Source organism: Fibroporia radiculosa, assembly GCF_000313525.1.
Source record: "Fibroporia radiculosa TFFH 294 genomic supercontigs, scaffold1420, whole genome shotgun sequence".
Lineage (NCBI taxonomy): Eukaryota > Fungi > Basidiomycota > Agaricomycetes > Polyporales > Fibroporiaceae > Fibroporia > Fibroporia radiculosa.
Genome location: NW_012133297.1, coordinates 58,468 through 81,091, shown reverse-complemented (window position 1 = coordinate 81,091; position 22,624 = coordinate 58,468). Strand labels below are relative to the sequence as shown.

The window sequence follows — 22,624 nt, the reverse complement described above, 5'->3', positions numbered from 1 at the left end:
TCATATAGAACACCCGTTTCCGAGCCTAGAAGCAACAGAGTCTTATCACCAGATCTAACTGTCACTATTCATCACTGATCTATCTTAGTATTCATTCCCACCATTCTCATCTATCAGTCTTTGATTTAACTCCTGTACTGATACATCATTCTATTTACATCAACATAATCCTATGGTATTTCCAATACCCTTGTCTATTTAAGATGTAGCTACTGCATTGTTGTACTTTTGTTTTGTCCTCCTGTTCCTATGCATGCTCTATAGGGACAACCAATAGAACCTAGATGTTCTCTTGTCAGCTTTACTCAGTGTGCACTCTCAAACTTCTCCTGGTAGAGAAGCTCTGCTCTAGTTGTACAAACTCAAGTACAAGTCCTCAGCATTAGAACTTTGGCATTACAGCTCTACAACACATAGTAACTCAATTGGAACCCCTGATCCTCAGTTGTACAAGGTCCCTTAACAAGAAGTAAGACATCAGTGAAATAGTAAGAGGTAAAGTTAGATCATACAGGGTCAAACAAGGATGTGGCAAGAATGAAAAGAAACCCCCCTCTCACTGAGACTGTAACAGTATCAAGATGATACTTTGACAGTATCTATCCTTTGAGACTTGAGATATATTGTGGATAGCACAAGATGCTGGTGCACACAGAAGAAGTTGAGGGAGAGAACAAGTCACTAACTCTCCAAAATGCTGCACTATGCTCAAGATTTTGGATACCATTTATTCACAAAATATGGCTGCAGCAATATTATTCCCAGAAGCTCTGAGCTGAAGTAATCAAAACTGCACTCAATCCTTCCACAGCAATTCTCTTATAACTCTTTCTAACTGGTTGTATAGCCTTCCCTAGTCAACATTTTTGATGCCTCTTGCACTCAGGTTGCTAGGCATAGTTACTCAAAATGGACAATTGGGCAGTTTAATCACAGGCCGAGAAGGCCAATGTGACCATTACATGGGGCACTTAACGGGCGCCTCTGGAAGGGGGGGGTCTCTAGATCTGCTAGGCTACCCCAGACGTGTCTTCGTACGAGACCAGGTATGAACTATGAACTGCAGTTGCCGGATTCGGGACTCATCCATGTCACGTGTTCTCAAATTTCTCGGTTGTCACGCGATCGCGAGTCGCCTCACGCTTCCCTGTTGCGCTCTTCATCCTCTCCATATTGCTTCTGTACCTGTCCTGTAGCAGTTCAGATGCCGGATAATCCATACACAAATAGACCCCCGCTAAATTCGGGGAATTTGTCAAAGTCAATGGCCAATAAGGAACCGCTTTTTGGCTTTCTGCCAAGATCCGTTACTGCTCAGCAAGTTACGAAGGCAATGGTATATTGCAACTTCACCTGCATGACTACGTGAACTGATATACATTACTTCAGGAAGGAGACATCAACCCATTCACTAAGCAGCCACATTCGCCTCAGTATAAGAAAATCTTGGAAGCACGGAAAAAGCTACCTGTCTATGCACAGATGGAGGAGTTCCTCAAGATGGTAAGCGTTATATGTTTCGGAGTACCGTGAAGGAGGTCAGAGCTGGCTTCAGGCATGAGACACCCTTGACTAAGGAGAACGTAACTGATGTCCGGGAAAGTTCAGCAACAATCAGGTTATCGTTATGGTGGGAGAGACGGGATCAGGAAAGACTACACAGTAAGATTTTTGCTATTGTGCCACACTGTCTCAAAGAGCCTATTGGCATGATTTCCATCACAGGATCCCCCAATTCGTCTGCTACTCCGACCTTCCTCACACTAAGGGAAAGCTCGTGGCGTGTACACAGCCCCGTCGTGTCGCGGCGATGTCAGTGGCGAAGCGAGTTGCTGACGAAATGGATGGTACGTTATAGGGCACTAACGATAATGCCTGTAGACTCACATGTACACTCAACAGTTCAACTCGGAAAGCAAGTTGGATATTCGATTCGGTTCGAAGACATGACAGAGCCCGGGACAACATTTCTTAAATATATGACGGATGGGATGTTACTGCGGGAGGCAATGAATGACCCGGACCTCTTACGATATTCGACGATCATCCTCGACGAAGCGCATGAGCGCACGCTTGCTACCGATATCTTGATGGGCCTGCTGAAAGCGCTCGCCAAACGGCGATCCGACTTGAAGATCATTGTTATGTCCGCGACGCTCGACGCACTGAAGTTTCAAAAGTACTTTTCAGTGTCGAAGGATGGAGAGCCTGCACCCCTGTTCAAGGTCCCAGGTCGCACGCACCCCGTTGAGGTGTTCTACACGCAGGAGCCGGAGCCGGACTACGTCGAGGCGGCAATTAGGACAGTGTTGATGATACACAGGGCCGAAGACCCTGGGGACATCCTTCTCTTCTTGACAGGAGAGGAGGAAATCGAAGACTCTTGTAGGAAAATCAAACTTGAAGCCGACGATCTTATGAACTCCGATCCCGATGGTGTTGGCCCGCTGACGTGCATACCGTTATACTCATCCCTCCCGCCACAGCAGCAACAACGTATCTTTGATCCACCGCCACCTCCCCGCACTCCAGACGGCCCTCCAGGAAGGAAGATAGTTGTGTCGACGAACATCGCCGAAACCTCGCTCACAATTGACGGTATTGTATACGTCGTTGATCCGGGGTTTTCGAAGCAGAAAGTGTACAATCCTCGTATACGCGTGGAATCGTTGCTTGTCAGCCCTATATCAAAGGCGTCTGCACAGCAGCGTGCAGGTCGAGCGGGGAGAACAAGGCCCGGAAAATGCTTCAGGTTGTACACGGAGAAGGACTTCATGAAGGAGCTGGAGGAGCAGACACACCCGGAGATCTTGAGGAGTAACTTGGCCAATACTGTATTGGAGCTGGTGAAGCTAGGAATCAAGGTATGTTCATCGACGTTTTTATGAGACATTGTAGCTCACATTGCAAGGTATATAGGATCTTGTGCGGTTCGACTATGTCGATGCACCAGCACCCGAGACCCTGATGCGTGCTCTGGAGTTGCTGAACTATCTGGCTGCGTTGAACGACGAGGGCGACCTCACGCCTCTTGGATCGATGATGGCTGACTTTCCACTCGATCCTCAGGTAAGTGCATGGATATTGTTCGTCTATGCACGCCTGACTGTCGCTGCAGATGGCGAAGATGCTTATCGTTAGCCCTGAATTCAACTGCAGTAATGAAATTCTTACGATTGTTGCCATGCTTTCTGGTAGGTTCTGCTGTTACTATTTTCGTGCCATTCCTCACGATTTCCTCCAGTTCCGAACGTCTGGCTACGGCCGCCAAATATGCGGAAGGAGGCCGATGCTGCGAAAGCACGGCTGACTGTGCCTGACGGAGATCATCTTACCTTGCTGAATGTTTACAACAATTACATGCAAAGTGAGATATTCGATACACTATCTGATTTCACAATACTCATGGAAGCTACCTACCAGATCAACATGACAGGAATTGGGCGTGGAACAGCTACCTCTCACAGCGAGCACTTGCGCAGGCAGACAACGTCAGGTCGCAGCTGCAGCGCACGATGGAGCGATTTGAAATCGATCTGGTGTCCACGCAGGACGAGCGAAGGTTATATGCGAATGTCCGGCGGGCACTCGTGTGCGGGTACTTCATGCAGGTAGCACACAAAGAGGGAGAGAAGGGTGCCTACTTGACTGTGAAGGATAATCAAGTAGTGCAACTACATCCGTCGTGCGGGTTGGATACCCAGCCGGAATGGGTTATCTTCAATGAATTTGTCCTTACTACGAAGCCGTACATACGTACTGTGACGGATGTCCGCCCAGAGTGGTATGTTGACTCCACGCTGTCCCTATTCTCTAGTGACGTTCATTAATATTCTTGGTTCAGGCTTTTGGAAATGGCGTCGACATACTTCGACCTGGACGCTTTTCCAGACGGCGAGACGAAGCGCGCTTTGAAACGGACACAGGCGAAGCGCAAGAGAGGTTCAGAAGAGGTTGTCTCCAATGAGAAAGACGTCCGTAAAGCAAAGAAGAATAAAAAATAGGTGCAGACAATGCCATAACGCTGTGCTTGCTGCAGCTTATAGTATGTATTTAGCGGATGTCCGTGATGTAGCTTACGAGATTAGTTTTATTATGGTTCTCCATTGCTTATGCTGCATTAGTGTTAGGGTGAAGATATTCCTGGGGTCGTTATTAGACTCCATTGAATCTTAGGTGTGGTCTATCTCACTCCACAAGTGCATTTGGCTAGGACTCGCATTGCACCGAAATCCTCCAACACACTTAGTATTATGTGAAAGCTCGAAGACTCACTCTGCCCTAGGTATCTCCGGGATGGAATTCATAAGACGGCAAAGGGAATGAATCAATAGCTGTGTGCGGCACGGCTACTCATCCAGTTTATTATGGGTGGTATTACGTGTCACGACAGACCATCTTCCTGCTGTGACCAAAAGTCAACAACACCAAGCTGTTTATTGCATCTGCCATAACCTCGAAGACCCTCGACAAAAGCCCCGGCTGTATCGAGCTTTACCTGATCGGAGATGGATACGCCCGTGGCTGTGACGGTAGCAAGTTGGTACTAATGAACATATCAGTATGCGGTTGAAGCATCCAGTAGCCACATAACTAGTGATAGAATACGACGCAGTGAAGCTGTTGACCCGCCACATGTACACGATCGCAAAAGCAGTGAGTGGGTAAATTCGAGACTTGCCTTGTCCAAATTAGATGCATCACAATAGTAGAGCACGCCCAAACAATCATGTAGGAGCTGGCGGGCATCTTCACTGAGTGTGTCCTGGTGCCCATAAACCACATCTCAGAGGAGAGGAATGGCGATGTGAGCGCCGCAGCCTGTAGCTATAGAAGGCGCCGAACAGCTAGTCCCTAGGAGATCAACGTATGCCAAAAATCTAATTCAATTTACTTGCATTGGGTGAGAGCGTGCTAATTTATGATCATAAATACACCGCTTTCCACCTTGTAGACCACCCACTGGCGAGGCGTTCCAAATAGGATTCATTTTCGAGCGCCTTGAGCATAGAACGCGAGAGATACTCATAGACCTCCGCAGGACCAAGAACGTTGGCCTCATCGTCGGACTGGATAATTTCGTCCGTAATGAGAGCATCAAGGGCGTGCTGTAAGAGTTGAAAATCGGACATGTCGCCTGAGGCAACTATGACAGTGCTTGGGCCAACTGTGTGCAAACGTGATATGTCCTCGGAACGTGAAAGAGAGCCGTAAGACGCTATAGGTTGGTATCAGCAAGTATAGCTTACATTGGAAGCAAGACCGAAGTAATGTACCGAGATTATCAGCAGCCATCATAATTACATCCTTATACTGGAGTGCGAGAACACTGATACTAGTGACAGTGGGCTGTCTGAAACAGAATCAGTGGAATATTACGCATGATCATCAATTTGCTCACCGTGTATGATGCACACCCTCAGCGAAGGAGCTTGTGTGACTGGATGGCGTTGATGAATAGAATGTGTTGTACAAGTCATTCTGGTTGTTTCTCTGAGAAAATTGGAATGAATAAAGGAGTACAAATACATGAACCGCACTCGACAGTCACAGGCGAACGGAAAATGGCCAATAACGAAATAAGAGCAACAGGATGAGGGTGCCGTGGCCCATGGAGATCTTCAGGCAGTACGCTTCTCGGCACGTGATTAGAGGCTATTGTGGCTGGTGGAATTGTGGCATTGTTCCTCTTCCGTCTGTTTTTGTTCTTCGCAGTGTGGCCATCCCAACGGTGGATCAACAGAGCACAATGTCCTTCTCCGCGTCAGTTCGCTTATACAACCATACAAAAGTCCCCTCACTTTATTCATCTTCTCTCATTCCTCCTCCATCATTGAATTCATTGAGCTGCGTCTCGCCCTGTAGAGCTCCTTGGTCTCTACCTTAATTCCATCTCGGCACCTCTCTAGTGCAGGCACATCGATCCCTATCCTTTCCTATTTCTCGACTATAAGTCAAGCCTATCGGACACTCGTTTGTACCTACATATCAAGACTGAATCAACATGCCGCCTGCCCGCTCGTGCACGTAGCTCTTCGATCGTGTATTCGTCTCCTTAGCTGATATCATGCTCTCTGACAGACATCTTTATTGGCTTGAATGCCACCCGCGCACTTAGCATCATCTCCCTGATCTTACTCTTTGCGAGCAGCATTGTCACTCTTGTGCAAGACATCAAGGCCGTCAACGCATTTATTGCTGCAGGGAAAACTGACTACGTCGCCTCTGGAAACTCGACGATTGATTGCTCACAGCTGGAATACATCCCGTAAGTCTAAGTTGAATCATTGCAGAGTGCATTCACGAACATGGCATATGTAGTAATAGCACTGTACCCAATCAGCCGGCTGGCGCGTTCTGGGCGGTCCTCAATCGACTCTTAATCATGTTCCAAGCCGTCGTACTTATCATGTCCGAGGTTGGCTGGCCAGCTGCGTTCTTCAACCGCTTCTTCCCCATACTCGGAGATGAGTTTGGACTCGGTGCCCTGGGTGTCATACAGTGCCTGTACGTTGCTCGTGCTGTGATCACTGTTACCCGCTCAGCGTTTGGTTTTCAGACTTGGAGCTGCTGTGCTCTCACACTTCGTTGACGAGTTTTCTCTCGTCTCCGCGTTCCTTGTTTTCTCGCTTGGCTGTCTGAACATTTTCCTTGGACTTATCTTCCGCGAGAAGGCCAAGCCCTATCGCTCGCTCACTTCGTGGAACGCCACCGATGATGTCCTACCGCGCACGTCCCTGCACTCTGGGCCGCGCCCCTTCCTCACAGGCACCAACACCGGCTCGACGTGGAACGAGAAGGGCACCTTCGCAGCGCGGAATGCGAGCCTAATGAGCCAGAAGAAAGGGATGGGTTTCGGGCGGAAGGGTGAGGAAGCTGCACTTCAGCGAGGTGTGTGGCAAGTTCTTGTCTCTACTCTATGTGGTCGTTGACTGGCTGCCAACTATTGTAGGACACACTTTGACTCGGCCCCAGGAGGCGCTTCCGCCCTACGCCTCTCCTCGACCGGCAGCCCCCGTTCCACTACTCTACCGCAAAGTGAGCGGTCCTCAGTCGGAACCCGAAGCTCGTGGTGAACCCACGCATGCCGCGCCACGCCCTACCTCCGAACTGACTTACATGGACCCTAGCGATACTCAGCCTGCTGAGGATGCTGAGGATGAAGCGCATGCGGTTTGAAATGCCCAATCTACCACATCTACGACTCGGATGAGTATCAAGAATCATTTTAGAACGACGGCATATCCGTCTGCGTATTTACGTGACACTGTACAGCCTGCACCATGCGTCTACGGCGGATGCTAGGGCAATGTGGTCTATTAATTTCCTCGTGGATCGGGGTCAAGTTACTGTAGATTATGGACATCCGGATCTGATGTAGCTTCTAGTACCTATCTGTCTCTGTATGTATATTACCATTGATTATTTTGCTTATATCCAGCTTGTCTTGCTCCCGGACATGTCTATGAGACTAGTACGAGACTGCTGGTACCAAATTGGCGTCACTTCAAAACCTACTGTAATGTAGATTGCGTGATCGCGACTGTGATCGCGCGTCAACGCGTCTGTGGCTGTCTGTGGTACGAAGTTCAAAACTTCAACATGATCTTTCAAGATGTGCCTCCCCTCTGCCTACTCATTATCGTGAAGGATGAGTATACCACTTCCTGCTGCCAAAAGCTGACTCGCTCGCAGATTTACGACATCTTACCATATTGCAGCCTGTTAAATGGCAACGTCTGATCTGGGCGGACAAGTCTTAATTATAGTTTCAGGACGATCATATTCAGGACGACCCTCTGAACCGATTGCGCGTTGAACTTAGTTGAGGTGGCGTAGCCAATACGATACACGCCCCATTTTCCTGAAGTTGACTGACAAAATGATCTGTTTCCCTAATGTATGACAAACACCACAATATCGACCATGGCGAAACCGTGTATTTCATCAGAATCTGGAGACGAAATATTTGTCATACGGATAATGAAAACGACAACACTTCGGAAGGTGTAGCTCGCCAAGTCGACAGCTTTGGGGATTACGCATTATGCTTCGGCCTCGGGTAAGCTTTAGTCAGTTTCCTCGGCGATACAATGTTGGTCTTTATACTCAATCGCATGGTTATCCTGACAGGCATACCCGAGGGACCGAAGTCCCTTGGTCATTCTACAAAATCGACTTTCATCTGGAACCACAAAATGTCCAGAGACGCACTACATAAAGACCCTCTGTTTTGGACATGTTCGACAGTTGGTTCCTTCATTGACACTGCTTCGCGCACTTTCATGGCCTCCTTAACGATCACCTTGAACGATGGTAACAAAATCCCTTGGCTGGGGTTTGGGACAGGTACCGCCTTCTTTGGAAAGGACGCGGAGGATGCAACCCGAATGGCAATCGAACACGATCTTCTTCACCTGGACGGCGCTCAGCTTTACAAGAACGAGGAGTCTCTCGGCGCAGCAATTGCTGCATCGGGAAAGCCCCGCTCTTCGTTTTACATTACAACGAAGCTCGAGAAAATTTCTCTGGGACGAACCGTCCGCGACATGCTCGTGACATCCTTGGAGAAATTACGACTTGGTTTTGTCGACCTTTTCCTCATCCACTTCCCCATTGAGCATGAGCAGCCACTAAGTGCCATTTGGAAACAGTTTGAGGATGTGCAGAAAGAGGGCTTGACGAGAAGCATTGGTGTATCCAATTTTCGCATCCAGGATTTTGAAGCAATTTTAGACAAGGCCAATGTCATTCCAGCTGTCAATCAAGTGCGTAATTGATTGACTAGTGTTTGATCAATGCATTGATCCACTGTTTGTGAAGATCGAATATCACCCTTACGTGTTTAACGCCAACCAGTCAGTGATGAAGTACATGAAGGAGAAGAATATTCTCCCCGCATCTTATGGTGGATTGTCTCCTGTAATACGCTTCAGAGGGGGGACGCTAGATCCGGTGCTCATATCTGTTGCCGGGCGGGTGAGCAAGACGGCGGGACAGACTGTCACAGAGGGGCAAGTCCTACAATTGTGGCTCAAAGCGAAGCAAATCCCTGTCATCACGTACGTGGTTCTAAAATTAGAGACTCTCGCTGTCTGAATATATAGAACCTCACAGCACAACCTCTAAGGCTGAGCGCGTCCAAGAATATTTAGCAGCAGAGGCTTTACCCGATCTCACTCTCGAAGAAGTGTCGGCGATCGATGAAGCAGGCACGAAAGTCCATCATCGTTATTTCGTATGTTCCTGTCATTATTGTCATAGAGTGTGAACCTCAGCGTCTTCACAGGCCAAATACTGGGATAACGAGGGGTCTGCTCTATAGATATCGTCCCCTATGACAGGTACCCTACGTATTGCGATTCAAAGCAAATTTAGGCTTGATCGTCCAAGTTCTTGATATCACCACGTCTAACTCATACTTTGAGAAATCATCCAGGAGGCGCAAGTGCTTTGCATTGGCGTCGCTTGCGAGAAACGTATATTTTGACTGCTTACACCTAGCTAAGAGTAAATCCTTAGATTTTATGCATGCAGTAAAGCATTGGTGGTAGCTGAGACAGTGAAATGTGGTATATTGCGCTGACAGAGAAGCGCGGTGAGCTCGCTTAGACAAGAATACTCTCCGGAGGACCAAGGTAACTCGGCTGTACTCCTCCAGTATCTGGGAAGTTGACTGATTAGCGGCCGCCGCTTAATTCCAGAGTGCGACGGATAGTACATACCTATCACTATTTTCTGCACCACGACCGTGGGCTCGACCATCCAAAGCTACTTACAGGTCAGGTCAGCACTTCGAGGAAAGATCAGGGGCTCTCACAGTGAATGTATGGGCACCCGGCTCAGCATAGAAACTTAGGGTAATCGGAATGATATTCGTTGCAGCCCACCCGTCCATACCGTCCCACTGAGCAGGCAGGGTCCCTGGAGTCACATTCGGAACGAAGTAACTAACTTGTGGCTCGTCAGAGTCCATCTGGAAACCGAGTCCAACGGGCTGATCGGGACCAAGGGTGTTGAAATTGGGAGACACGTATGTGGTGACCGTGACGTTGCCGCTGTCATTGAACGTGTGGAAGGTGTAGAAATCATATTCACTGAAGACAGATACTAAATGTGAGTCAATCAAATAAAGTAGATTTGTGCTTACATGCTAGGTCCGGCTCCGACAGTGAAGTTCAACTCATCACCACCTCGAGGCCAGGGCGTCACACCAGAGAGTGTACGACCGTATCCTGGCAGGTTAGTCCAGGTGATACCAGCCACGGAAGTATTTCTAGCTGCATGGGCGGCTTCTATTGATACCCCTCCATCGCCTTCAACGAAACCTAGAGTTCATTGTAGGGTGACCCGTCAGCTGTGATGTTTATGATGCACAAGACTCTTCCTCACCTGTATAGTTCTCAGGCACCTCAGTGTAGTTTGCGACAAACCCAATGGTGAACGACTCGGCCGGTTGGTCGAAGACACTTGCGTTGAGGGTAATCAATCCGTAGTCGGTCTCCATGACTTGGCTCCAATCAACAGATGCATACAATCGTTGTTCTGGGACGCTAGACGAGATCGACGCATTCGTGAACGAGAGCGTCAACCACGACACATTACTGGAAACGGTAAAGTTGAATGGAGCGGGTCCACCAGCTCCGATATCAACGTATCGATTCCCTGCGGGCACATACGGGTCCAAGAACAATGTTGGGTTAGGGCAGCTGTATCCTTGAGCACATTGGTACTGGTTGTCGCCCGGCCTACACGTATAGTCAGCGAAGCCATGCTTCTACAAAGTGAGAGAGCGCACCAGGCTGCTTGGGTGCCTTCAGGTGCAATTCGCATGGCTCCAGCTAATGCTTGCTTCTGTGCCTGGTATTTTGAGACGAATGGCATGCTGTAGTTATGGAATTGGCAACGGATCGGAAATATTTGCAGCATGAACGCTCACGTATTTGCCTGTGGTTGCTGCCAGTAGTAGTACATGACATGTGTTTGACTCATCATATGGATCCTTAAAAATGATCAGTACACGAAACATGTCAACCTAGATGTTTGCGTCCCACCATTTGCCTGAATTCGTGATTAGTCAAATTTGGCGCGGAAACAAAAATCAAAGACTCACTATCCAGCTGACTATCGTATTCGACCTCGAGAGCCCAATCCTGTTCGAAAAGAGCCTCGACCTCAGCGGCGTAGTCATTTGCACTAATAAAAGCTTGCGACGTGCGCAAATTATTCATCCCGGCTGCGTACCACATGTTCGCAAGCGTATAGCTGGCCTGGACTGGGTGATAAACAAGCTCGAAGTACGCGGGCTGCATGCTCGCAGTCAACTTGTCGCGAATAGTCGTTGCAGACTCGTTCGTTGCCTGCCACATTGCCATCTGATTCTCGGCCCTAACATGAATACATTAAGTCGCGCTCGGCGTATGGAATCACGCGGACTTACTCTCGGTAGCTCCACAGGCTGAATGTTGTAGCATTTAACATTTCAGGCTTCCTATTAGCGTTGAAGCGAGTGACATTGGCTATGATGCCCGCCACTGTCGTCGCATCCTCAGAAGAGAGGGCGAATTCGCGCTGAGCCCATAGCTCGACGAATGTATTGAGGTTGTTCATGTCCCACACTGAAGTATCCCAGCCGTATGTGAGGAAGAATTCGGTCTCCATTTCATACGGCTTCAAGTCGCCAACGTTGACAATCCAGATCCGGGTAGCATTCCGGGCTGTTGCGAGCGACATTTGTTCGTACGTCTACAAGAGCGGTTAAGCCCCAGCCAATTCCGGAGGGTTCAATAAGTGTTTACCTTGGTCAGCTGGCTGCTCTAGGAACAGACATACCAAAATGAGAGAATATAAGATGTACTAATGGGGCTACTTACGACAATCCACTTGTAGTCCATTGGGTCTCCAACCTAACGAAGAAAGAAGCTCAGCAGGATATTTCCCCGAACATGCTTGCATAACACACATAATCATACTATAGAACACAAAAACGTCAACCTACCGATCCTCATACGATCAGGAAAGATACATACATGGTAATATACTCCAGCTCCTCCAGTCCTGTTTCGCTCAGCAACTGTGGGGAGACGCTCCATATTACCGTAGCTATACATGAGAAGTGAGACGATGGAAGTCGTGCGTGACTCATTGGAACGAACTTATCGTCGGTCCATAGCAGCGCGATGTCTTCAGGTACAGTCATGCCATCTTCATAGTAGCCTAGCACCTCCTTGTCTGCACCATCTAGTCAGTAAAGCATAGACATTGAGTATGCACAATATACCACTGACATAGACACCACATCTGGGGTATAGTAGTAACATTTTGGCCGGGGAATGTATCGCTCAAGATGGTACGCTGGTTGGAGATGATCTCCTCTAATAAAGAAATATCCTGCCCTCCCGCCAGGGGTTCTGGAAATAGACAATGATCCATCACAACATTCACCCAGGACCCATAATAGGAAGATGAGGACACGTACCATCACCTAAATCAATCTCGTTCAGACGCCGTCTTCCGCAACTTATACGATACGGATCCACTCACCGTCTCCTCGCATGCCAACAGTAAATACGTTCTCGTACGGCTTGGCTCTCTCGGCACCAACAACCCAGAAGTTGTAGATATTCTGAGCGTTTGTGCTGTAGTCCCATGGACCAACACCGAATAAATCCCACTCCACCGGGATGGAACGCATTATGGGCTCCTCATGACTAGTTCCCATGACTATACCGTACCAATTTGCTAATGGCTGGTTTAATAGGTCGTCGACTCCAAACGCACTAAGGACATCGATTAATACATCAAAATTGGGGCGCAATTCGTTTACATACCTAGCCCACATTGCTATCGGAGAAGATCCATTATTAGCAAAGATTCTTATTGATAATTATGAGCACATACCTGGCCACAGATAGTTGCCCTTCATGCGTAGGATAAGCTCGAACCTGTGGTTGATCTCAAATTGGCAATAGTTGGATAACGGACGATGATACCTTAACGTACAATTTGGTATAGAAGAAATGGTTGAAGGGCGAATCAGTCAGAGTTGCACCGGTGCCGTTCGTGAATCGCACCATCGCCCAGTTTTGAAGCGCAGGCTGCTCATCGTTCAAGAATATTCCACGATATTGGATTGTAGGCGAGCCGTGTGCGCAACCAGATGAGGTAACATAGAGGTCAGAGTGAGTCTGAACAGGTACATCAGCCCACCTGCGACACAATAAGCATAAAATCTGCGATTGGGATGTGCCAAACTCACCAATACCACGGCGAGACACCTACAAATCCAAAAGTCAATATCCGCGAACCGTATCAGGGATGATGCGACTTACCAAATTGTTCCGAGTGATCGTATAAGGCATAAATCGTACCTCTCTTGTCGGCGCCGATCATAACATACGCACTACTGATCCCGGGAAGGGGATTGGACACCTCCTTCGTCAAGAACGCCTCCCATTGCCCTTCAATGGACGACACATCCAAGTCCGTGTTCTTCACTACCTCGTTGATCAGCGAGGACTGTCCAAGCGTTCCAACGATAATCGCGCGAGCACCACCGCCGAGAGCAGTACTCAGATTAGCGCTGGTGGCCGGAACAGTGACGTTGTATAGGCCAGGCATTATGCCAGTGACATTGTGGATATCCATAGCAAAATCGGACGCGGCGCGTTGAACGCCTCCCCAGTCATCCGCAGAAAGGAGAATTGGTGCAGCCTGGCCATTGCTGACTATAGAGAAGGTAGAAGATAACGGCGTGAAAGAGACACAGGTAGCCTGGCCGATTGCTTGGACGCTTCGGCTGAAGGCCAACAGACCGAGCAGCAGGTGGCTTCCCAAGTGCTTGAACATGTTGCCCCAGTCTGCGGAGGGCAGACAGCAGCACACAACATTTTCGGCATGCCTTTATGTATCGCATTCCGCGCTCGTGCTATTCGCAGTACGCAATTCAGCATATGGTGAAGGCGGCATTGAGGTGAGGACCTTGTGACCTCGGGAGAATGAGCGATATTAGTGCGGGACATCCTCGGTATCAGAATCATCTTGTGAATGCAGGGTCGTCGAGCTAATGGTGGAAGAGCGAAGTCAAGCAGGATGTGTACGGGTTTATGCGGAGAAACAGAACATGCCGAGGGTCGTTAGCGGACCGGTCACATCACCTGACAATACGAGCATCGGGAGAAATTTAGAACTATCCGAACGACGCCGCACTAACCTCTCTGTAGACATGGGCCTCAGCAGACTCGGTCGTGTCACGGTCGATTTGCTGGTTGCCGCAAAGTATAGCGTAGGTGGGCCTGCTGCAGGCAACCTCACAAACAAGCGAGTCTTACTTGTTCTATCCAAATCGCTTGATGCTTGTTGAGACTCATTTTGCTTTCTGGATAGCTGAGTGCACAGGTTCCCAAGATGTGACAAGCATCAAAGAGACACCCGGGTAAGCGGAGACATTATGCGGGGCATCTCGGTTGAAATTTATATCCATTCAGGCGGCTCCCGGAATACTGGAAAACGTTTAACACGCTAGTGAGTGGTAGCTTTACACACTGAGGCTTTTTGGATTGATCTACCCATACCGGCGGATGAAGCGGGCCTTACACGCCCCGGACCGGTACTGCCAGTGTTTATCCAATGTGAAAGGGTTGGAATAGAAGAATTTTCGTTCAAGTGAGAGTATCGCGACTGAATATCATAGGTTCAATCAATACACACACGATCCATGAAGTTTTCGGTATAATTGTCAGATAATAATCGGTAATGTCCATTGATGCAATCAGCCAGGTTCAACAACTCGGTCAAGAGATAATGGCACACCATGTTTCTAGTGAGCACTACGGTTTGGGAGGAGGTGTGGGAGGGGCATTTCTACTTGGGTCGACGGCGTCCGCGCTGGCTGTTCCAAAAACCTCCTGGCCAGCATCGTTGGATCTCGTTCGCTCTATTGCAGCGGCTAATGGTTCATCATCCGGAATACGCTCGCGATCATCGTCGTAGTCGTCATCCAAAAACTCATGCGCAGGAGGCCCGTCGTCTTCCGACAGGCGGACCGCTCCCTCTTTCCGGGTCCATGTATTCAGCCTGTTTTGGGATCGCTCCGTGAGAGAAAAATAAAGTAAACTACACTACGTACTGATGGGCCACGACAGTGCGCAGCGCGGATGCACGTCTCCACAGGAGGAACACGGCGCATAAAGCGCAGGTCGTGAAGAGGAATATTAGGGGAAAGTTTCCCATCGGCTGCGGCTTGGGCGCCTGGCGTGGTTCTGAGCTTGACAAAGTTGTTAAGTCGAAGAACTTGCGCAAGTTTGAATGATGCCTCATCTCGTACCTCCAGTGGGTGCCATTGGATTAGTGCGCTCGAGATCTTAAGGGCTGCAAGGAGTTTGAATGCTCCAAGTCGTACGACCTGTAAGTTGGCGGTGAATGAAGAGTATCTAGCAGCTTTCCCCAAGCCTTTGGGTGTATGCAAGCAGACGACTGGCGCAGAACCTGACTGCGCAGTATGGTGAGTGGGCAAGTCGGTTCAAGGTGGGGACTAGTCGGCGACTGCCGACAAGCTACGATGCCAAGGGTTGCTTACGTACGCATAACCCACCTCCGCTATTTGGCAATGGCAAGCCTCTTCCTAGATTTGTCTCTCTCACTGCTGCCATCGACAACGGCTTGGATTATTGTCTACGACATCGAGCTGGATTGCCTGCTATCACTGTCTCTCCTTGCGTCGTCTGAGCTGGTTAGTCAAGCTGAATTGATACTCCGATTTGCTCCTTTCAGGATACATAGTATTACACTACGGCTGTGGCATCTGCGGCTGTCTCATTTTGCCTTTAAATCCTAGCTTCAAGGACTGCCTGCAGCGGGAATAAGTGATCCTACGCTGATAGACCAAGTACTTTGTCGACATATTCTTGCCCCTTGCCGTAGCACGTCAACGGCTGCCACCTGAACCACGCACAGGCCTTGAAGGGGTAGGTTGCTTATAAGGTAAGAGGAAAAAGTTGCCTTTCACTCATCGCAGCGTACAGCGTACTCAACAGGTGAGTCAGCCTTTGCGCAGCTGCCCCTCTGACACCCGATGCGTGATTCTCAGACGCCACCTACAATGGACGCGTCCGACCAAAATCTCCCCATAGAGTCGTGCGTTACACCTCGTCGAAAACGAACATGGGCTCCCGGCTCTGTTACGAACGCGTATTCCGCAAAGCGACGTAGGACGTCCATGGTCTCGATAGACTTTGGCAGGGAAATTGCATCGGTAGATGATCTTCCGGGTACCAGCCAGGCGACCGTAGTAAGTGCTCGCAGGATTTATAACGCTTGACCACCACTATATTCCCAATTGGCAGGCTGATCGTTTCATCTCGGCGCCACAAGAAGTATCTATGCCGCTCAACATCACTCCCCGCACAAACCGCATCGCGCGGCAATTTGGGCTCATTACCGACCGTGTCCTCAACTTTGCCGACCGCAGCGGTGGTGGTCCCAGTAGCGGCAATCCGCTCGGCGAGCACCGGTTCCAAATCCAGAAACTCTTCTCTGCGCCACGCACCATTTCTCCAACGTCTGCAGCTGCGAATCTGGGCACGCGAAAGCAATTCGTGCTCGCCCTCGACGGTCCAGGGATGCCCGAGAGCGTCTTTGCGTTTCCACTCGCGTGGTCACGGCGAAACGCGATCGCGGTCGCGTGCGGGCGAGATTACTATTACGAAGACCTTGACACACGCGCCATCACACATCTCGGTGCACTCCCAAAGCGTGGACATGGGCGTCTTGCGAGCATCCAATGGGCTGTGGATGCGCCCCATATTCTTGCAGGTGGCTCGAGCACGGGTCTTGTGCAGCTCTGGGACGCGAATGCGAAGGCGCTTACCCGCGAGTGGCAGTGTCGTGACTGGGATGCAGTCGGTGGTATGGATTGGCGAGGAGACGTGTTTGCCGTAGGCGAGGGAGATGGGACAGTAGAGATGTTTGATAAGCGTGAAGCAAAAGCGATTGGTGTGCTGGCCACTCACAAGTGCAAAGTGCATGGCGTGCGGTGGAGTACCGACGGGGACTACTTGGCGACCAGCGATCAGCATGGGGTCGTGCAGGTGTGGGACGCGCGAGCGGGGAAGTCGTTATCCAGCATGGGCAGGAGCGGGTGCAAGAAAAAACATAATGGGGCGCCTGTCAAAGTTAGTTTTCTATATTTCCGCGATGGGCCGAGTTCACAATATTTGCATTAGGCCTTAGCGTGGTGTCCGTGGAAGCCTGACTTGCTCGCGACAGGATCGAGCTATCCGGATGGCAGGATCCGTATCTGGAGCGTGAATGAAGCCGAGTCAACGTCTCCACGACACTCACTCGCGCTCAACACGTCTGTCACTTCGTTGATCTGGTCGCCACACTGCAAGGAGCTTCTCAGCACACATGGGACCTCATGGCAGGCCCGTTCCACGTCTACTCCAAATCTCAGTAGTGGGCCGATTGGACGCCGGACGCGGAGTAGTGTCCTGCGGGCAGGCGCAGTGCCTATCAAGTCAGAGTACACGAACTCACTTGCGGTGCACTCTTATCCAACACTCACACGCGTTGTGTGTGTCCCTGCGCACGCTGGCTCGGTGTCGCACAGCTGCCTGAGTCCAGACGGAACGATGGTGTTTACGATATGCCCTGCAGAGGAGGCGATGAAGATGTGGAAGGTCTGGGGAGCGCCGCGCCGGATAGAGCGGCGGGAGAGTGTTTTTGACAAGTGCGGGATACGCTAGGCGTGAGCTGGGTGTGCAGGTTACCCGAGATATTGCTGACTCATATTGGATCTCTGTCGTTGTTTTGTATTGTAGGGCCGTGATATTCTTGGAGGACTTTAAGCCAGTGTATTCATAGCTGTCTGTCTACCGTAGACGTCCTTGCAAACCGTGGTCGATGTATTTGCACGGCACCTGGGTGTTGGAGGCGATCGGACATCAGCGCTAAGACGATCGAGAGCGGGGCTCAGCAGACGCTCGCAGACTCGCCGGCCTCTGCTCCTCGTCTTCCCCCATCGTGCTCAACGGCGCGTACGACGCCCGACGGTCCTGATCAACGCTGCACCCGTCGGCCACGATGCATGACTCAGCCCGATTCTGAGATACAACACGTGCACAAGACCCGTTTCCCAGCGCTCCCGACTCTCTTCTGCTCCACTATCATGTCTACTGTCTACTCGCTTGCCTCCGTCCCCCAGGAAGTCCTCGAACATATCGCATTCTTCACGGCTACTGATTCTTTCCTCGGGCCACCCTCTGGCCTTGCCCCTCTTCTCGCGACAGCTTCCCGCCTTCATGCCGCATTATCTTTCGACTCTAACCCACACCTTTGGGCCCGTATCTTCGCCGCAAAGTTTGACCTAGACTCCGCCATTCGTCGTCTGGGATACCACAACACGACTCCTGTTGCACTCGCACATGAACTCCGCAAGCGTTGCCAGGTCCTCAAGCGCATCCGCGCACGCACCGATGCTCGTGCGCCCGCCGCCGATCTCAGCTTCGGCCACCGGCGCATCCTCAGCGAGATCCTCTGGACTGCGTATCTCATGATGCTCGAGGACGATGGGAAGAACGAGCGCCAACTTCGCGAGTATGCCCACATCGATGACTGGCTCAAGGAGTACCTCCTCCATCCTACTGGCGCGTCTCTCATTCGCTCCTCAGCCAGTGCTGAGAAGTGGCCTGCTCCATGGGATGAGCGCACGTCTCTCGCATTATGGCTGTTCTGGTTTCTTCTTCGCCCAGGTGAGTCCTTCCGAACAACGCCCGAGGCGACCTGAAGTCTGAACCCGTTCGACATCCGCAGAGGAGTTCATGATGGACACTCAGGCATTCCATGAAGCTGTCGGAGTTCTCAAACTTGTAGCCTTGGGAGCGCATCAGGTATGCGCCTCCCTGTCTCTCCCCCTTCACTGTGCCCCGCTCACGTCTGCAGTATGCCCTCGGCGCTCCATCTTGGCGTGAGTTTGAGCCCACTTATCGGCTCGAGGACGCATCCCCGGTGACACATTATTCCCACCCATTGCGCATGCGCCCGCCCGCGATCGCTGTACCTGCAATCTTGGCATACCTCTCACTTGTGCACAAGCTCTCTATCTCATGGGACGCCATGAGTTATATGAAGCCACCAAGCCCTAGCCTCCCCAGCGCCAACGCAGGGTCGCGTACGGGGGAAGAGTGGGATGCAGAATGGGAACGCGCGGTGCATGCTACTGTATCCGAGACTTGGGGCGATCAGCAAGCGGACGGACAGGCATACACACCGGGGAGTTTGCAGGGATCTTGGGAAGGCTTGTTTACGGTACGTCAATCGGGCTGCTCTTCGAATCTGGCCATTCTCTTGCTTACCGATGATTGCGGCCGATTCCTTCTGGTTCTCGGGAATCTTCTTTGCTGCGTCTAGTACACCGAATTCACGTCATATGCTGCTCTTCTCTCCGGCGCCTCGCCTTCTGTACTCGAACGAAGTCTCGTTGCGCAACATCCACAACTCTGGAAGATCCGCGAACATCATCTCTATGTAGACGACTATGATGATAGCAGCGGAATGAGTGTACTAGACCCAGTCGCTGACGCAGAAGCCCCGGTGAGCGCAAGCCCCAAGGCAAGCACAGGCACGCGGATTCCTCGCGCCGGTTGCGCTCTGTGCGCATATATCCCGAGCGGAACCGAGCTGCATGAAGGTCCTGACAGTCTCGAAGTCCGAGAACTTGGACAGGAACCGCTCGTCTACGAGAGCTGGTGTGTGTCACGTCCAGAGGACGAGCAGAGACCGCAGTCAGCGCGGAGGCGCAGAGTGCGAGACGTAATAGTGACGGGGGAAGGCCACTCTGCCTGGGGCCAGTTCAACCTTGTAGGCAGGGTGCGTCTGTCGGACGGGTTCATATGCCTCTCGAAAGATTACGTGAGTGCTGTTTTTTTTACGTGCCGCATGTCTTCATCTTGTTTCCGTTACTGACGAATTAATCGACCTTGGGGCATATTCAGAATAATGGTGATCGAGGGAGGTGGTTGTACAGAGGGTATCTCGTCGGGAATGCAGAGGGCAATCTGGCGGGAAGGTGGCGTGATACCCTCAGCCCGTCAGATGTTCTAGGGTACGAAGGCTGTTTTGTCATGAGTCGCCGGCGGTGAGTTGATTGCGTCGCTGTGACACATCCCGACCTCAGTCCATCCTAATACCTTTTGCAGATAACACTGAATCAATTGAAAGAGCTACCGTCGTCTGTGTATGTTCATTGTCAGCATCCGCCGTGTCCTATATGCGATCACGAATCATGCTGGTTGTTTGATGGTTGTATCCTCGTCTCCTTGTAACTGACTCCCTTTTCTTGCAAGCTTTGAATTGCGTGTGGACTGTGAGATATGATTGAGATTTTATTTGAATTTCATCCTCACACACAGCCTAGCGGCGCTCCTGCAGTTTTTAAACGCGCTCGGCCGAGACACGCTGATATGAGTGCACTAGGCATACTGCTTGTTGATAGAAATATTTGCCAAACAAGAGCTTGTACCTATTGTAAAGTAAAGCAATTTTCAGTGCTACTGTATGCAGTGTTATTTGGATAGGCTCAAGGCGATGATAATCTATAAGCCTCATCGCTGCGACACGAGTGGGATCTAGTGGCTGGGCACCCAGATCGTGGCGTGGTGCGATCTCCTCTGGCAACATAAGTATAAAGATGGGGCAGATCAAGAGAGCACACTGACCTATCAACTCACCACAAGGTGAGAGTCCATTCACCTCAGTCACTGGAATCCTCAGCCCTCCAACATCTGTTCCGTTCGCAAATTCGCATCTGGACTCACCTTCCCTGTTTCAATACCTGACGCCATGCCTAGCTTGACGACGCCCTATCCTTACCACACCGCACGCTCCACGAACGAAGAGAGCCCTGCCCTGCTTTCCGCGCTCCTAGCAACGGAAGTGCTCGACGAGATCTCGACAATAGAAGATTTTGCCAGCGCAGACCGCTATGTCGTGAACAAGGGTCTGACCAATGGCGGGGCCGTCATCCAGCGCGGGCTCATCTTCTGGCTGTACCCGACGGGCGAGCACGGGCCCACGCGCACGATGGAGGACGGGCTAGTTAGGAAGCACGGCGTGCTCATTACTGCTACGCCGGGTGCGCGGGTGGAAGACATCAAGGGTGTCATTCATTCGGCGCTGATCGCGGATACAATCCAGCATGTACACATCCCTGCTCCAGGAGAGTAAGCATCTCGTCAACATGTAGCATAAAAGCACAGCTTACAAAACTGTTCGTTCTTGAATGATCCGGAGCATCGGCTCGCCTTAGTTCTGAAGTAGAGCTTGTGGGGCAGTGTGTGCGGACGACGTTTGAAACTTGATCCATCAGGTCAACCAGCGAAGAGGCTAGTGCAGTGAAGGTGGCACGTACTAGTATGCAGTGCCATTAGGTCCGACCAGTGGCACTCGCAAGCCTGTAAGGTCACCCGTCATACTTAATAAGTGCGGTGAGATACTTATTGATGGGATCTGAGCTCTTCGCTGGTGCCATGTGGTTTAGTTGCAACGTTGGACCTCAACTTGAGGTGCTGCGTGGGGGAGAAATGACCCGACAGTAAGCGCGGGCTCGGGCAGCAACTTCATCCGTAGGCTATGCACATTGGGCTATCAATCGTTGGATGTCTTGCCATTGAGACACAAGGCACTTGAGTTGTACCATCACGTCGCGTATGCGTCTGAATGTGTTCCTGTTGAGCTCACCATGATTGACCCGCTGCCTGCAGCTGCAGTTGACGATTCATTTAGATGTTTCAATCTCCCGTTAAAGATCTCAGTCCCCAAGAAATACAGGTAGGGCGAGCAGATAATAATTGTCAGTACAGTGAATGAATCACTGGATTTCGCCTCAGTTCTCTGGACCTAATTCCTGTGCACCTTTCTCTTGGTTCGCAATTCGGATCCTGCCAGATCATGCCAGATTAGCGCGACTCCTCGGACTCCGAGCCATGCGATACATCGACACACTTGTTCCGAGCAACGAGCACCCTCATCGTCCGCTCTTTCTCTTGCTCAGTCATGTGCTCCCAATTAGCGATTCTGGACATTGTCTGTATGCACCGTAAGGATTCATAAGTCCTAAAGTTGAAGAGCAAGGCGAAAATGCTTACACCATCGCTGTTGACAACTATCGGGCCTAATGCTTCGAATTTGAGCCCCTTCTCCGAGTCCAGCTCAACTTTCAATGCACTCTGGCCATTATCGCTGAGATTAGGAGGGCCGGGGAGCGGAAGAGGCTGTGCCTGTTCGCCACTCATGAACTACCTGGAGTGTCTGCGTATGTTAATGCGGTGCGTATCTTTCCGACCAGTAGTGGGTGAACGTGGGCGCGTTCCAGCCAGAACACATTCTAGTATAAATGATGATCATGATTGACTGAGGCTCAGCGAATTACTCGATGCTTCGAGCATACACTTCCAATACACGTGATGTTTGTTCAAGATCATTTATCCAAGTCAGTGAGTTGCGAGTTTCCGATGAGCATTTCCTGAATGTTCTAAACCTGATTTATACACATGTTCGTCAGAGGCTTGCTAATTAGAGCCCAGTCAAGGACATGCTGCCAATGATAATGGGCGATCAAGTAAGTGGG

At 50.5% G+C, this 22,624-nt stretch overlaps 7 protein-coding genes across 7 annotated transcripts; 4 read left to right on the top strand and 3 right to left on the bottom strand.

Moving 5' to 3' along the window:
• Positions 1-1,264: 1,264 nt before the first annotated feature.
• Positions 1,265-7,179, top strand: FIBRA_02757 (uncharacterized protein; the record flags this gene model as incomplete). Its single annotated transcript, XM_012324610.1, has 14 exons — positions 1,265-1,336; positions 1,390-1,503; positions 1,604-1,662; positions 1,726-1,847; positions 1,903-2,864; positions 2,920-3,069; positions 3,119-3,194; positions 3,245-3,367; positions 3,424-3,784; positions 3,845-3,978; positions 6,082-6,268; positions 6,322-6,507; positions 6,560-6,891; positions 6,953-7,179. 14 exons carry the CDS (start codon positions 1,265-1,267, stop codon positions 7,177-7,179), a joined length of 3,105 nt encoding a protein of 1,034 aa, XP_012180000.1.
• A 1,106-nt stretch (positions 7,180-8,285) lies between these two features.
• FIBRA_02756 (uncharacterized protein) lies at positions 8,286-9,325 on the top strand (the record flags this gene model as incomplete). The annotated part of the gene is made up of 4 exons (XM_012324609.1): positions 8,286-8,768; positions 8,824-9,062; positions 9,118-9,238; positions 9,290-9,325. The coding sequence occupies 4 exons, from the start codon at positions 8,286-8,288 to the stop codon at positions 9,323-9,325; spliced, it is 879 nt and encodes a 292-aa protein (XP_012179999.1).
• Positions 9,326-9,608: 283 nt separating this feature from the next.
• Positions 9,609-13,848, bottom strand: FIBRA_02755 (uncharacterized protein; the record flags this gene model as incomplete). Its single annotated transcript, XM_012324608.1, has 23 exons — positions 9,609-9,664; positions 9,726-9,771; positions 9,821-10,097; positions 10,151-10,328; positions 10,393-10,748; positions 10,799-10,885; positions 10,940-11,002; positions 11,055-11,061; positions 11,114-11,388; positions 11,441-11,745; positions 11,799-11,816; positions 11,874-11,906; positions 11,963-11,971; positions 12,030-12,102; positions 12,156-12,231; positions 12,288-12,410; positions 12,479-12,484; positions 12,544-12,779; positions 12,831-12,843; positions 12,901-12,944; positions 13,003-13,209; positions 13,259-13,277; positions 13,332-13,848. The coding sequence occupies 23 exons, from the start codon at positions 13,846-13,848 to the stop codon at positions 9,609-9,611; spliced, it is 3,024 nt and encodes a 1,007-aa protein (XP_012179998.1).
• Positions 13,849-14,828: 980 nt separating this feature from the next.
• Positions 14,829-15,318, bottom strand: FIBRA_02754 (uncharacterized protein; the record flags this gene model as incomplete). The annotated part of the gene is made up of 2 exons (XM_012324607.1): positions 14,829-15,075; positions 15,128-15,318. The coding sequence occupies 2 exons, from the start codon at positions 15,316-15,318 to the stop codon at positions 14,829-14,831; spliced, it is 438 nt and encodes a 145-aa protein (XP_012179997.1).
• A 289-nt stretch (positions 15,319-15,607) lies between these two features.
• FIBRA_02753 (uncharacterized protein) lies at positions 15,608-17,744 on the top strand (the record flags this gene model as incomplete). The annotated part of the gene is made up of 6 exons (XM_012324606.1): positions 15,608-15,730; positions 15,882-15,965; positions 16,023-16,034; positions 16,088-16,288; positions 16,344-17,171; positions 17,223-17,744. 6 exons carry the CDS (start codon positions 15,608-15,610, stop codon positions 17,742-17,744), a joined length of 1,770 nt encoding a protein of 589 aa, XP_012179996.1.
• Positions 17,745-18,166: 422 nt separating this feature from the next.
• On the top strand, positions 18,167-21,222 carry FIBRA_02752 (uncharacterized protein; the record flags this gene model as incomplete). The annotated part of the gene is made up of 5 exons (XM_012324605.1): positions 18,167-18,749; positions 18,811-18,887; positions 18,940-19,305; positions 19,408-19,745; positions 20,847-21,222. 5 exons carry the CDS (start codon positions 18,167-18,169, stop codon positions 21,220-21,222), a joined length of 1,740 nt encoding a protein of 579 aa, XP_012179995.1.
• A 658-nt stretch (positions 21,223-21,880) lies between these two features.
• On the bottom strand, positions 21,881-22,289 carry FIBRA_02751 (uncharacterized protein; the record flags this gene model as incomplete). The annotated part of the gene is made up of 3 exons (XM_012324604.1): positions 21,881-21,935; positions 22,000-22,082; positions 22,143-22,289. 3 exons carry the CDS (start codon positions 22,287-22,289, stop codon positions 21,881-21,883), a joined length of 285 nt encoding a protein of 94 aa, XP_012179994.1.
• Positions 22,290-22,624: the final 335 nt, after the last annotated feature.